Source organism: Nyctereutes procyonoides, unplaced genomic scaffold (genome assembly GCF_905146905.1).
Source record: "Nyctereutes procyonoides isolate TBG_1078 unplaced genomic scaffold, NYPRO_anot_genome, whole genome shotgun sequence".
NCBI lineage: Eukaryota > Metazoa > Chordata > Mammalia > Carnivora > Canidae > Nyctereutes > Nyctereutes procyonoides.
This window is the reverse complement of record NW_026575151.1, coordinates 10,349,563-10,365,050: the sequence shown is the minus strand read 5'-3', so window position 1 is coordinate 10,365,050 and position 15,488 is coordinate 10,349,563. Positions and strand designations below refer to the sequence as shown.

Genomic DNA, 15,488 nt, shown 5'->3' with positions numbered 1-15,488 from the left:
GACCAAACTTCCTATTCTCTGAACTATATGACACCAGTAGCCAACCAGAAGAGACAGGCATTAAACAAATGGATTCCTCACAGCCCCAACTCAGAATTTCAGAGACTGCCTTTTTGTGTGTTTCTAGCTATAATGTCAGTGAGAAAGCGGGGTCTGTTAGTGTCACAGTGCAGAGGAGTGGGAACCTGAACCAGTATGCCATCGTCCTGTGTCGCACTGAGGAAGGCACTGCCAGCTCCAGCTCCAGGGTCAGCTCCCAACCTGGACAGCAGGACTACGTGGAGTATGCTGGCCAGGTAGGTGTGCAAGGGGGCCTCTGAATACCAATCACCAGCGGGTACCAGCCAGGGCTGCATTGTGGTGTTGGCAAGTGTGGCACCTTCCCCCTAATTTTCACCGCACCTCCTTTTCCATTGGCACCCTTCCTCGAGTGATTTTCCTGTGTTCCCTTCCTGCAGGGCTGAGTTCTTCCCAGTCCTACTCTCTGTGGAAGTTTTAACTGCTGAAGTCTGGATTATCTAGCTTCTCAGTCTTTACATTTTGCTTCATGGCTAAAAAAGGTCTCCAGGGCATCCTGTTCTACACAGGGCTGTTGGGATCCAAGCCCTTTCTCAGTCCTTGCCCTTCTCTAACTGAAGGGAGGGCAGAGGAGGGTGTGGGGGATGGTTGGGAAGCTCTTGGAAGAGATGGGTAAGAGATGATGGGAGCTTGAGTTTCAGTTATGAAGCCAGGTTGGAAACAAGTGGGTAGACTGAAGATGACTAAGGATTGATAGAATTTCACAGCAGATTAGAGAGTGGGCAGAAGCGGGAAAGGGATGGTGATGCCCTTTGCTGGGAGGGGACACGGTCAGAGGAGCAGGTTTGGAGATGGGGTGACCTTGACTGTGCTTTGGACAAGCCAAGTATGACGAGCCTGAGACTGAGAGGACAGCTGTGTTGGTTGGCAGGAAGTGCAGAAAGCAGTTAGGGTGGCGCTACATGTGCAGGTCTCTACCACAGTGGTGGTAACTAGTGCCAGGGGGGATGAGACAGAGCAGAGAGCAAACACAAAAAGAAAGGAAGAGGACTTAAACAGTAAACTCCTTTACGGTAGGATACCCCGTATTTGTCATCTTTTATGTTTGGCACGATACCTGGTGCTTCCTAGGTATTTCTTCAATGTTTTTGCAAAGTAAATTCACTGTTTTTATGACATCATAAATTTCTGTAAAGAGGAGCGGACTCTCTCTTTGAGTTATTTCAGCTGGACTGAGGTCAAATATAAATGAGGAATTAGAAGAAAACAGATAAGCCAAGGAATCTTTCAGCAAAATCATAATAAAGAGTACATACTTGTGTTTGTCAAGGAAAGACTAAAGGTAGTGGGTTCTAGAACTAAACAGAGATCTAGAGATGTTTCATTCAGTTGGGAGTGTTTTGAAATGTGGAGTTTAGTAAATTTTAATTTGATTAGTTGATTAGATATGGAATAGTAATTTTCTGCTGATGGAAATAATGTGTTTTTCAGATTTGTGTGTCCCTTGAGGTTTATGACTATTTTACACATTTTAGCTATCTCAATTTACACAAAGTGTAGTCCAGGCCTATTTTCTACTCTTTTAGTTTTGGATAAGTCCATAACCCTGGTTCCTTTTCAAGGTTTTATCTTTATCCTTTTTTTAAGACAAAGTAAAACCAGAATAAATCCCTACAAGTTCACAATTGTGTGAATATAAAATGATTTCTCTTTTTTATACCAGGCTAAATTCATTTACATTATAGATCTAGCCTATCTTAATGGCAAAGGATTTAGTTAAATACAAAGTCAAAATTCAGTCTGGCTTTTTTCATATTATAACTTTCTCTGGATTCAAACTCCATTATTCAAGAAACTGAAGATTTTATATCAATTTTTATTGTTAGCAATATGGTAATGGTAATAAGGATAACATCTCACATTTGTTCAGTGCTTTAAAATATATCATGTCATATAATCTTCCCACTAAATATGCAAGATAAGCATGTGAAATTGTTATTTAGCTGATGAGGAATCTGACATTTGTAAAGATTCATAGACTAACCCAGCTTAAAGTCAGAACATTACATTCCAAGTTCAAAGATCTTTCCAGGTAAATTTGCCACAAATATAAGGGGACCTGAGTAACCAAATGACTCTTGCTATCCCAAGTGAATTAATAAAACAAGATATGAATAGTTACCTACATGTTTTTCTACAGTCACCAAATAGTATAAAGATGTCTTTGCCCTCCATGTCCTGATGCGGTAAATGAGCTCCAGTGTGTAGATGAAGGCTAGGAAGAGGTAGCCAAGTGTTCCAGGTGATGAACAAGAAGTTGGGGTAGAACAACCAGCTGTTTCATTCAGTGCTCTACCCACTAGATTTGGTTCCTATTTTCCCATGATGTTCTAGGGGAGTGAGCAGGGGAATGAGGTACAGTAGAACTCTTTGTTGTTTCCTTTGTGACAGGTGCAGTTTGATGAGCGAGAGGACACCAAGTCCTGCACCATCGTCATCAATGATGATGATGTGTTTGAAAACGTTGAGAGTTTCACCGTGGAGCTCAGCATGCCGGCATATGCCCTATTAGGGGAATTCACCCAGGCGAAGGTCATTATCAATGATACCGAGGACGAGCCCACATTAGAATTTGATAAGAAGACCTACCGGGTCAACGAGAGCGCTGGTTTCCTATTTGCACCTATTGAAAGAAAAGGTCTGTTGGTGCCAAAGGTGACAAGGAACTATAACAATAGCTAGCTTTTTTTAGTTCTTTTTATGTGCCAAGTCCTCATGTACCATATTAACTTCTGTGTGTAAGTGCTTTACATGTATTAGCTCATTTAACTTCCCGGAACAACTCTAATAATGGTCCTACCTGTAGTGAGCACTACTGGAAAGCTTCTCTTAGTTCAAGTTGTTAGCACTCCCATTTATTCTTTAATGTGACTAGAAGACTGGTCATATTTTGCCTTGCAAATTATTCATGAACTTAGGATTCCTAATCAATCACCCAATCTATAAAATACTTAGTAGCCCTGGTCAAGGAGGGAAGTTTGTAAGAACTGGCTTCTCATCTTAGTTTTGGAAGATAGAAAATATATTTTAAAGATTTCCCTACGTGACTGTCATGTATAGAGCTCAGATGAGAAATAAACCATGTATGCTAAATAAAGGGCAATGCTTGAGGGATTGAAAACAAAATAAAGATCGTATGCATTTGTGATTGTGCAAATGTTGAGACTTTTAAAGTCATGGAAATTAAATCCTCATTCAAAGCCTGAACATGACTATAAGTGATGATGTCAGGTTTTTTATTGAATCTGCTATTACTGTAACATACACTGTAGGTAGGGTAAACCCTTGGTGATGCCACTTGGAAAACAGGCAAGCCCCATTGATTGCTCTGGGCCAGCGAGCCAGGCCCAGAACAGGCTATCTTCTGGGGACATGGCAACACTAATAAGTAAAGTCATTTGTACAGAGATGCAGGTTTTATTTTGTTTTGTTTTTCTTTTTTTAAACAAGCTGATTTCTCCCTGGAAATTAAAGTGCAGAAGTTTATTCAGAAAGACAGTGAACTGTGCTCAGAGTACTACCTTTGGGACTCAATTACTTTGCTACTTAAAGTACCAAATATGTCTCTTATCTTTATACCCGCTGTGGTCTTAGATGTTGAGCAATGAGTCTTGTGAATTAACAGAGCACAAAATTCACAGAATGGGAAATCCATTTTAAGTTGTTTGGTGAATTATCTGGAGTATATTAAATCCTCAAGTGGTTTATACCATAGGCTTAAGAAGCTGCAAATGCAGGAAGGCTTCATGTCAGTGTTTGAACAGAAGTAGTGATGGAATGGGTCAGAGGGAACCAAGCTTACCAAATTATCAGAGATTTTAAAATTTGAGAAGTGCTCATTCAAATGCTTTGATTTTCTTACCATTTGTATTTCAGGAGATTCAAGCAGCATTGTATCTGCAATTTGCTACACAGTCCCTAAGTCAGCTATGGGAAGTAGCCTCTATGCTCTAGAATCTGGCTCTGATTTTAGATCTAGAGGGATGTCTGCTGACAGTCGTGTGATATTTGGGCCTGGTGTCACCATGTCCACCTGTGATGTCATGCTTATTGATGACAGCGAGTATGAAGAGGAAGAAGAGTTTGAGATTGCCCTGGCAGATGCTTCTGACAATGCCCGCATCGGAAGGGTGGCATCAGCCAAGGTGCTCATTAGTGGTCCCAATGATGCCTCCACTGTGTCCCTAGGCAACACGGCTTTCACTGTCAGTGAAGATGCAGGTAATAGGGGATCCCTGGGTGGCTCAGCGGTTTAGCGCCTGCCTTTGTTTGGCCCAGGGTGTGATCCTGGAGTCCTGGGATCAAGTCCCACATTGGGCTCCCTGCATGGAGCCTGCTTCTCCCTCTGCCTGTGTCTCTGCCTGCCTCTCTCTCTCTTTCTGCCTCTCATGAATAAATAAATGAAACCTTAAAAAAAAGATGCAGGTAGTAGAGAATCTCTGGGATTCTATTGCCCACATCCTGATCCCTTTCTTGAACAGTTTCCTCTTAAATTTAAGAATGTCCTGAAGACATTTGAGAATGCAGTGGCATTCTGAGGAATGCCTCAGTGACTCCATTGTCAGTCTGAGACATATAATACCAAGCATTAAGACCAAAAATGGAAGGTAGTGAAGAATAGGGAATTCCATCCACTTTTCTTGCCCTGGTTACTGATGGCAGGGAGGGATGTGGCTTAGAGCTTCATTGAATGATCTCTGTGGTCCAGAGGAAGGACATGGTGCTAAGCATTTTAGCTTCTGAAGGTGAGAAATATGATCTGTTTTGAGGATGGGGGTACACTTACTTTAGCATACTGTTAGCTGCCAGAACAAATAAATTCCAAAGTTTAGTGTCCTAACAAATGAAACTTTTTCATTCATATCATACCCCAAAGCAGTCAGTGGACAGATTTCTTCCACCCAGGCTCCTTTCTTCTTTTGGCTCCACAAAGGTCTCAAAGTCTTCTGAGTGCTACTAGCAGACATACTGCCAGAAGGGGCAGCAGCTGTGCTGAGCATCCAGTGATCTGAGCCACCTGGTCAAGGCCATTCACCTCTTCGAAGGTGATAGTCTGAGAGATAATGGGAACAAGTATTTTTGAGCACTTACTCAATGCCCAGCACCATGCCATCTGCATTCCATACATTCTCATTTAGTCTTCTGTAGAAAAGAAAACATTATATAGAAGAGCAAAGGGAGGCTCAGAGAGATGAAATAAAGCCTCAGAGATCAGTAGCTAATATGGCAGAGCTGAGATTAGAACCTAGACCTTTCCTATACCATGTTTCCTTCTTATACACCAAATCCTCAGCCATGACTACTTGTCATCTTGCAGCTTATTGGCTGAAAAAATATGATTGATGGGATTTTCTTTTGCTTTTCTTTGACCTTGATTGGGAAAATAGCTAAAAATCTACAGGTACATCATTAGGACACTACAAAGTATGATGTCACCGTGGACCAGAAGATGAGCTTCATTCCTAAGATAAGCAATAACACACATGGTTTAAATAATGATGTGTGCACCACTCAGATAAAATAGGGAAATCAACCCAGTTAGGAACATTTAATTAGGAACATGCAGCTTCAGGCCCCATAGAGTTCCTTAGCTGGTTCGTTCTTAATTGACTATTTCCTATATCATCCCTGAGGCTCTCGTCTCGAGTTTCTTCTCCTGAAATAGGCTTGAGATGTTTTTTGATGGGCCCTCTCCAGTTTGTTTTTCTCCTATGAACCGTGTCTTTCATAAAACCACAAAACCACTTTCTCCTAAGGGCTGCCTCTCCAGTACTATCTCCATGAGGCCCTCCTCCAGGTCTGCTCTTCATCATATTGTTAGTAAAAGTGGGGGGTGGGGAGTGGCACCTCACAGCCTTCCTCAGAGGGAACACAGGAGCATCACTGAAATTGTATTAGACAAGCTCACAGGGTAAAGCTGCTGCTGCTGTGAGGAAGAACATTATTCTGAAAACCCACTGACTGCTGGCCCAAGACTAAGCATTGACATCTCTGTGGATATCCATTTAGGTACAGTGAGGATTCCAGTTATCCGCCATGGGACTGACCTTTCTACCTTCACATCTGTCTGGTGTGCAACACGACCTTCAGACCCAGCTTCTGCCACTCCAGGAGTTGACTATGTTCCCAGCTCTAGGAAGGTGGAGTTTGGGCCAGGTGTCACTGAGCAGGTGAGCATAGAGCAGTCAAAGGCCAGATGGGCCTGTTAATGTGGGCTCTATTCTGCTCTCCAAACTCTATGGAGGACTCTATTAAACAACCCTTGCCTTATTACTGTCTTCCCTTTCTTCACAAACATGCAAACAAAAGAATAAACCCAGAGAGAGCTTCTACAAACTCTCCAAGTGACATTGTCAGCATCTAATATCCATCACCACAGATTTAGTATATGAACTGTACTTGTTTAATGTAAATATCTAGAGACAGAACCCCTAAAGGTTTTGTAAGAGATTATCATTTTATGGACTAAAAAACTTACTGTAAGACCACCGCAAAAAGCAAGTTACCACCTTTGTACTCTGCTAAAGGCAAATGGGTCTTGTGTGTCTGTAAGGTTTACTTCAATTTTTCTTCTTCTTATATTATTTTTTAGATCAAGATTAATCAACATATAGCATATTAGGTTCAGGTGCACAACATAAAATGATTCAGTATTTGTATATATTGCGAAGTGATCACCATAGTAAGCCTAATCAAAGTCATGATTTTTTTTTTCTAGTATTGCACCTTGACTATTTTGGATGACACTCAGTATCCAGTAATTGAAGGGCTAGAGACGTTTGTGGTTTTTCTCAGCTCAGCACAAGGGGCCGAACTGACCAAACCCTTCCAGGCTGTGATTGCAATTAATGACACATTCCAGGATGGTAAGATATTATAGATGTCAGCTCGTGGCTCAGACTATATTTTTGTTTCTTCCTTACCTTCCAAATATATGACATTAGAACTCATTCACATTTTCACTCAAGAAATTGTGTGTGTATGAATGTGTGAGCACATGTATATACCTACTTTCCCCTAGAAATATGGGAGAGAGATAAAAATTCATGTTTCTGCTACTGTGGTAGGCACAAAAAGATATATAAGCCTTGGGCCCTGTCCTCAAGAATCTCAGTGTCTAGTTGGGGAGATCAGACCTTTAAACAGAAAAATTAGAATATATTATGATAATTGACCTATTAGTGCTATAAATCCAGTAGTAGGGAAGCAGAGGCGACTGAACAGCAACTATATGTGGAAGAACCATAGATTTCACAAAGGATGTGATATTTAAACCAGGTTTTAGAGTATGATATGAGTTTGTCTAATGGATAGTGAAATAAAGTTTTGTCAAATGGAGAGATATAGTACATATGCGCTATAAAATTTTGAAAGACGCATATTTGGAAAACAATGAGATACTTTTGTTTTAAGCCTGGCAGGAGATGAATAGAAGGAAATGAAATGTAAAGACATGTTGGAGTCCAGTTCTAAAAGGTCTTCTTATGTTGTAGCTGGCCTAAGGGATCTGTAAGCAGAGGACCAACAGCTGCTTCTAAGCAGAGGAGTAGTATGATTTCTGAGGGAGGAAACTGACACTGGTAGTCCTGTAGATGATGTACAGGGAAGAATAGACAGCAAGTATATGAACAAATTAGCAGTCGCCACTGAAGATTTAACCTAACTAATAGGAAGATGGCAAGGAAAGGACAGTTGCTTCTTGGGAAGAGTTGATGAAATTTAGAATTGTCAAATTCTGGAGTTCGTAAGAAGATCAGGTCAAACTTTTCACCTAAAGCAAGAGGACCCTCATTAACGTTGCCAGTGGTTGACAATAGCACCCATGATCAGACTCTTTCAGTCAGTGAAAAGTCACCAGAAAAGAAATAGGCAGCCAAGCAGGGTGATCCTTAATGCTTTCATTTATTTTAAAATTATTTATTTATTTAGATTTTTTTTAAGTGACAGAAAAAGGGGCACTTGGGTGGCTCAGTGGTTGAGCATCTGCCTTCGGCTCAGGTCATGATCCCGGGGTCCTGGATCGAGTCCCACATTGGGCTTCCCATGGGGAGCCTGCTTCTCCCTCTGCCTGTGTTTCTGCCTCTTTCTCTGTGTCTCTCATGAATAAATAAATAATTTTTTTAAATAACAAAAAAATATATACTATGAAAATTAAGTCTACCTTCTACCCCTGTCTCCTAACTCTGGTTGTTCTCTTAGACAACCATTTTAAACAGTTTATTGTTATATGTACCCTTCAAAAGGAAAAAAAAATATGTGTGTGTGTGTGTGTGTATATATATATATATATATATATATATATATATATATATATATAAAATGCATATGTAATGCAAATGTCCTAAATAATATCTTATTTTAGACCTAGTTTATTGAGATCTAACATATACAAATTAAAATTCACCCTCTTAGTCCACAGTTCTGAGTTTTGACAGATGCATGCAGTGGCGTACCCACCACCACAATCAAAATGTGGAATAGTTTCAATACCCTACAGAATTCTCTTGTGCCCCTTTGCAGTCAATTTCTTGCCTGACTCAAGCCCTGGCAACCACTGCTGGTTTTATGTCTATATAGTTTTGTTGCTTCCAGAATGTCATATAATTGGAATCCTGTAATATAGCAACTTGGGTCCAGCTTCTTTCATTAGAATATTGTGCCTGAGAACCATCCATGTTGTTACATATATGAGTAGTTCATTTCCCTCACTGCAGAGTAGTTTCCCTTTATATAGATGTACTACAATTTGTTCATCCATTCAGCTGTTGAATGACATTTGAGTTGTTTCCAGGTTTTGGCAGTTATGACTGCAATGACTATCAATATTTGCATATAGTTTTTGTGTGAATATAGGTTTTTATTTTTCTGGGGTAAACACTTAGTAGTCGGGTTGCCGGAATGTATGGTAAGTGTTTAACATTATAAGAAACTGCCAGCCTGTTTGCCAAAGTGGTTGTAACTATTTTGCATTACCACCAGCAGTATATAAGAATTCTGGGTGCTCCATATCCTCACCAACATTTGGGGCTGTCAGCTTTTGGTGGGATTTCTTTAGTAATCCTAGTGGGATTTCTTTAGTTATCCTAGTAGATGTATAGTGATGTCCCATGGTTTGAAAGTAATTTCCCTAATGACTAATGACACTGAGATCTTTCCAAGTGCTTACTTACCATCTATATATCTTCTTTAGCAAAGTATTATTCAAATATTTACCTCATTTTTAATTGGGTTATTTTTCCCTCTATTATTGCATTGTTATAAAATCTGGACAGACATTTGTGTTTTCCAAATATTTTCTCCCAACCTGTTGCTTGATTTTTGTTCTTTTAACAAGGTCTTTCAAAGGGCAATAGTTTTTCACTTTAAAATAGTCCTATTTATCAATAATTTGATTATGGATTGTACTCTTTATGTTGTTTCTAAGAAATCTTTCTTTGACCCAAGGTCACAAAGATTTTTTTCCTGAATTTTCTTGAGGAAGTTTTAGTTCTAATTTTTAGATTTTGGTTTATAATCCATAAAATGGAAACTTTTAAACTGCGAACAAGATTATAACAAACTATATTATACATTACCTCAGTTTACAGAGTGTTATACTAGACATTATCTCATTTGCTGATAATCTCATGTATATTTGTTAGTATTTCTGTAGATAAGGAGACCAGAATCAGGAGAGTACACTCAAAATCTCATACAAAGAAGGACCAGCATGCGTTCTAAGACTTTGGCTTGTCCATATTCTTTTCACCACACTAAACAGTCCTATTTGGTGCAGCAGTAGAATCTGTGAGATGTGTTTTTTTCCTTATTCACTAAAAAGAAGAAGGAAAGAAATTCAGTTATTCTTCTTATTCTTGAGAAGGTTTCTAGTTCTTTTTCATGAAAAGTAGTTAATTTCCTTCTAATGGAATGGAAAGGGAATGCAAAATCAGAAGTCCTAAAATAAAATACCAGCCCACCACTTCCTACCTTCTGGCCTTAGACTAGGAACATAAGGTTACTGAGCCTCATTTTTTTAAACTGTAGGTAATGAAAGTACCTACCGTACAAGGTTATTGTAAGGATTAAATTAGATAAGGTTTGTGAACATATCTACCATGGCACGTAGTAGATTTTATTACATGTTAATTTCTTTTCTTCCTGACACATCAGTAGTTTAGCACACTTGCCCGTGGAACTCCAGTTATGTGCAACAAAAGTCATTGCCCCATATCAACAGAAAAGATTCCATTTGGATTTTTTTCTACATTTTATTGATGAACGTTAGGGTTGCAAACTTAGAAAATGAATATGTTAGTTATATCTCATGTTTCAGGGAGGTTACAACAAACTGTATTCAGTCAGGAATTCATCCCAGAGAAAGAAATCCCCAAACCGATTTCAGTAACCCATTGTAGTGTTCAGTGGTTGTGTCTATCGGTCATCCTTCTTCTTAGTTCTTGCTAATTCTTGTTGAGTTTTTTTCCTTGTACACATTGTAAAGTGGAAAGATCTTACCTTCTCTCTAATCTTTACAAGCTCTTCTACTAGTGAAACAGGTTAATCATTTGACCAAAGTCATACAGAGAGGAAGTGATGGGACCAGACTTAAAACCTAGGTCTGTTCTATCCACATCCAGCCTTCTGGTTTTATACCCTAGCGTGCTTACTCTTCACATTGCAGTTTTAGATGCTCAATGTCACTCAGTTCCTTATAAAGTCAACTTTCAGTCTTCCAAGTGACCTTAGGTATTTTGTCTTTCCACAGGGTGATCTCAGGCCCTTAAATCATCTAAGTAGTTAATCTCAAAACATTTTCCTATTTGTACTTTCTTCTGCTGCTCTGGTACCTGGAGTTAGACTTTGGTATGGACTTGAGGAATGCTGAGCAAGACAGGAAAAGCCTTGTAGCCATGATCTCATCATACACTTGGATGTGCACTATATCCTACCTACTCTAACTCTGGAGAACCAGACACAGGATTTCTCCTAAATCTCCAACCTAACTATGGCCCATAAAGAGGCCCGTGAAAATCAGAGGGTGGCATTTGCACTTACTTTATCAGTTACTGAGAATATTAGTGGATAACATTTTCCATGCCTAAAACTGGCACCTAGCACTGTGTGGGTTACAATGGAGTGGAGAGGAGAGTCCCAGCGTCTATTTCAGGACAAAGGACTAGCACAAGTAAGGAAATAACTACAAATTGGGCTGTGCGTGATGAATGTGCTGAGAGTGTGACAATAAGTGTATGATACCCAGTGCAAACCTGTGAACCTCCACAAGTCATCCCTATTTCATGGGCACACATCCCATCGGTGTGGAAGGAGAAGGTGTTCTATAGTCAAGCAGAACTGAGAAGAGTGCTCCTACTTCCTGAGGGGATTATAATCAGGGTACTGAGAAGAGAACATGAAATGACATATATGGAAGCCCTTTATCTATTGCCTGACTTGGACTGGGCCTTCCTTTGTATGCCATAAACCCCCATGTACAGATCTAACACTGAACCCACCTTATGGTTTTTCCATTGTCTCTTGCCTCAGTCTTCCACCAGACCAGTCGCTCCACAAGGCAAGGACCATTCCCTGCATGGCATGCAATCATGAGACATGTTTACCCACTGCCCTTACTTCTATTTCTCTCTTTCTCCCTCTTTTTCCAGATAGGGAAAGGAGTGAGGCTTAATATCTAGTTAAAGAGGAAAAAAAGGAGTCTTTTACAGCTCAAGAAGAACTTTGGGTTGATTAATACACGACAAAACCCATACTTACCCCTTTCACTTATAACTATCATCTGACATGGTGCCTCTCAGGCCAGCAAGAAAAATCAATCCAAAGCTTTAGATAATCTTTCATGAGCAGAAAAGCTTCCTTGCTTGTTGTTTTTACCTGCCAACAAGTTTCCTCCTTGTCCTTCTATGCTAGGTCATGTCATTGCCACACACCTTTTGACAGTACAGACCATTTTCCTAGATGACAGAACCCTAAATGATAAATGTTTGGGGCTTAATGCCAAAGTTGTTAATTTTCCTTTAGGTGTGGTGTTCTTTTAAGAAGTATCTTTTGGGTTTTTCTTTGGTAATAAGTGATAATTCTTAGATTTAGCTTAGATAATGAGTTTGCTTTGTTTTTGCTAACACAAAACACTGGTTCTGAGCAGTGGGTAGGTTGGAGTCAAACAACTTTTTACATATTGACTTGCAGAATGCTTGGGTGCTTGCCTTTTGGTTCCTTCCTTTCAGGTTTGGCAGGGCATATGCAAGACACAGTGAAGAAATAGGGGACTACAGCTTTAGGGTCAGCTTCTGCCACAGGATACTTTGACATGTGACTGACTGGAGGGACTACTTCTCATTAAGAAATCAAGAACCAATAGGGTGCCTGAGTGGTTCAGCCAGTTGAACCTTTAACTCTTGGTTTCAACTCAGGTCCTGATCTCAGGGGTCATGGGATCAAGCCTCACATCAGGCTCTATGCTCAGCACAGAGTCCATTTGACTTTCTCTCCCTCCCTCCACAAGCTCTCACCCTCTTTCTCTCTCTCTCTCTCTCTCTCTCTCTCTCTCTCCAATAAATAAATAAATCTTAAAAAAAAAAAAAGAACCAGCAATCAACAAGATGTTGGTCTCAAAAGATGACATGTCTTAATGTAGAGCATTATGTAGGCATTGTAGGAAGTAAGGAAAAAAATTATTCTTCATATTGAGAACTGTTGACTGAAAAGCCCATGTTTTTTTAACACAATGTGGCTATAGTCCCTTCTTAAAGTCAAATGAGATCATTTGAGCTATAAAAGAAAAGGTGATTTTATAGCAGTAGACACAGACTGGGAACCCACTGGCCAAATTCAACATGTGGATGTCTTTTATTTGGCACAAATGGTCTGGCCTATATGGAATTTTTTTTTACCATTTTAACTGATTACTTTTTTGAAATTTAGCAAATAAGACATAAAAATCCAGACTTCTTTTTTTTTTTTTTTAAAGTATTCTTTTTTTTTTTTTATTATAAATTAATTTTTATTGGTGTTCAATTTACCAACATACAGAATAACACCCAGTGCTCATCCCGTCAAGTGTACCCCCAGTGCCCGTCACCCATTCACCCCCACCCCCCACCCTCCTCCCCCTCCACCACCCCTAGTTCATTTCCCAGAGTTAGAAGTCTTTATGTTCTGTCTCCCTTTCTGATATTTCTCACACATTTCTTCTCCCTTCCCTTATATTCCCTTTCGCTATTATTCATATTCCCAAATGAATGAGAACATACACCGTTTGTCCTTCTCCGGTTACTGTGGCCAAGTTCAAAAAGGGTGTTGCCTGAGTTCTCCTCTGGGATTTTGATGGAATCTTGTCTCACATTTAGATCTTTCATCTATTTTGAGTTTATCTTTGTGTATGGTGCAAGAGAGTGGTCCAGTTTCATTCTTCTGCTTGTGGATGTCCAATTTTCCCAGCACCATTTATTGAAGAGACTGTCTTTCTTCTAGTGGATCGTCTTTCCTCCTTTATCGCATATTAGTTGAGCATAAAGTTCAGGGTCCACTTCTGGGTTCTCTGTTCTGTTCCATTGATCTATATGTCTGTTTTTGTGCCAGTACCACACTGCCTTGATGAACACAGCTTTGTAGTACAACCTGAAATCTGGCAATCCAGACTTCTGATTTCATCTGAAAATAGGATGATTTGTCAACAAAAGACTGGAGTTGAGGGATGACCCCCTTTAAAAAGGCCTGCACTTTCCTCTTTACCAATGTCCCCATTCTTCCCTGCTGTCTGTCTGGCCCAGGACCAATGTGAGTGACCATTTATTTTCAGGCTTACACTGCTTTTTTCCTTTTTGTAGCCTTAGACGGAATTTGAACTTTTTTGCATACTCAAGTCTTAATAAAAATTTTCCTTACACCTGGTCCATTTCTTTACTTGCATTACTTGTCTGCATTTGAAATGGAGGACTACACCCTGAAGCTAGGAGAAAACAGGTGCAAAATTGATTTATTCTGTTTCATTAGAAGTACACTCAACAGTGGAAGCAGTTCCCTTGTCTTGGGACCAACCATGTTTTGAAATCTGCTTACCATCTCTGATTTGCCAGCCTCTGATGGCCCTTAGTAGAACTTTCCTACCAAGTGGCTACTGAGGGCTTCTGAGGACTATGGCCACCTTTTCTCTGTCTCCCACTAATGATGCCTTCATCTTTCCTTATGCTCCCCTAGTGCCCAGCATGCAGTTTGCCAAGGATTTGCTCCTAGTGAAGGAGAAGGAGGGTGTCCTGCAAGTGCCCATCATTCGGAGTGGAGATCTGAGCTATGAGTCATCAGTGAGATGCTATACCCAGGGCCATTCAGCTCATGTCATGGAGGACTTTGAGGAGAGAAGAAATGAGGACTTTTCGCGGATTACATTTCTGAAAGGGGAGAAAGTAAGTGGATTCATGATGGCTGAAAGATCAGATTGTGTTTTTCCTTGATACCTTTACTTGTCCATAATGAAGTAATTTAGACAAATTCTGAACATCCTAGGAATTCTTTTACTAATTGATATTATTTGTAATATTATCATCAGTCTCATATGGCTTTCTTCTTTGTATCCTGTTTACAACCAAATACATATATCATTGGTTTAGCTGGGAATTTAGAGGATATGTAACATTTCTGGAATTTAACAGAATCAAATGAATGAGGCTTCTCTTAATTTGCAATTGTATTCGAGATGAACACACTCCACCAATGTTACCTAGAGGAGGACAAGACAATTCTCCAATACCTGGGCCCCTGTCTCAGGGCAGCATACGTTCTAGTATAGAACCAATAGGATAGTACCAAATAGGTAGACAGTTGAGCAGATTCAAGCCAATAGAATGTTCTCTTCTTAGCAATACACATGAACAGTGGTGTATATGGGCATAGGAACTCCTGAGAAACTCCAGTCAGTAAGTATAGCTGCATTAGACTCAAAGCCTGCAGCCTCAATGTATGTCAAAAGTATATGTATATGGAATAAGAATCACATTTCCCCATTTTGGGATCTCAGTTTCAGATAATTGAGTCACTTGCACCCTCTTGATTCAAGACACACAGTCCCCATTGGTCATTTCAAGGCCTTTCTCTTACTTTATTTGTTTTATTTGATGCCTAATCTTTAGCCACATTCCATTCCCCCTCTCAGAACTCATCAATCTGTCGTGTTTAATGTGTATCTCTTAATTTATATTTTTTCTCTAAAAATGCTGGTTGTAGAACATGGAAGACTCCTGACTCTGGGAAACGAACTAGGGGTGGTGGAAAGGGAGGTGGGTGGAGGGTGGGGGTGACTGGGTGGCGGGCACTAAGGTGGGCACTTGACGGGATGAGCACTGGGTGTTATTCTGTATGTTGGCAAATTGAACACCAATAAAAAATAAATTTATTATAAAAAAATAAAATAAAAT

At 39.9% G+C, this 15,488-nt stretch overlaps 1 protein-coding gene across 3 annotated transcripts in view; it reads left to right on the top strand.

Annotated features, from left to right (window-relative positions):
• FRAS1 (Fraser extracellular matrix complex subunit 1) overlaps positions 1-15,488 on the top strand; it is a 437,262-nt gene that overhangs the window by 371,624 nt on the left and 50,150 nt on the right. For all 3 annotated transcript variants that reach the window (XM_055313090.1, XM_055313089.1, XM_055313088.1), the window contains exons 54-59: positions 128-296; positions 2,470-2,716; positions 3,955-4,299; positions 6,088-6,248; positions 6,797-6,944; positions 14,275-14,480. In XM_055313090.1, the coding sequence (XP_055169065.1) occupies positions 128-296; positions 2,470-2,716; positions 3,955-4,299; positions 6,088-6,248; positions 6,797-6,944; positions 14,275-14,480 (1,276 nt within the window). The remainder of the gene's footprint in view (positions 1-127; positions 297-2,469; positions 2,717-3,954; positions 4,300-6,087; positions 6,249-6,796; positions 6,945-14,274; positions 14,481-15,488) is intronic.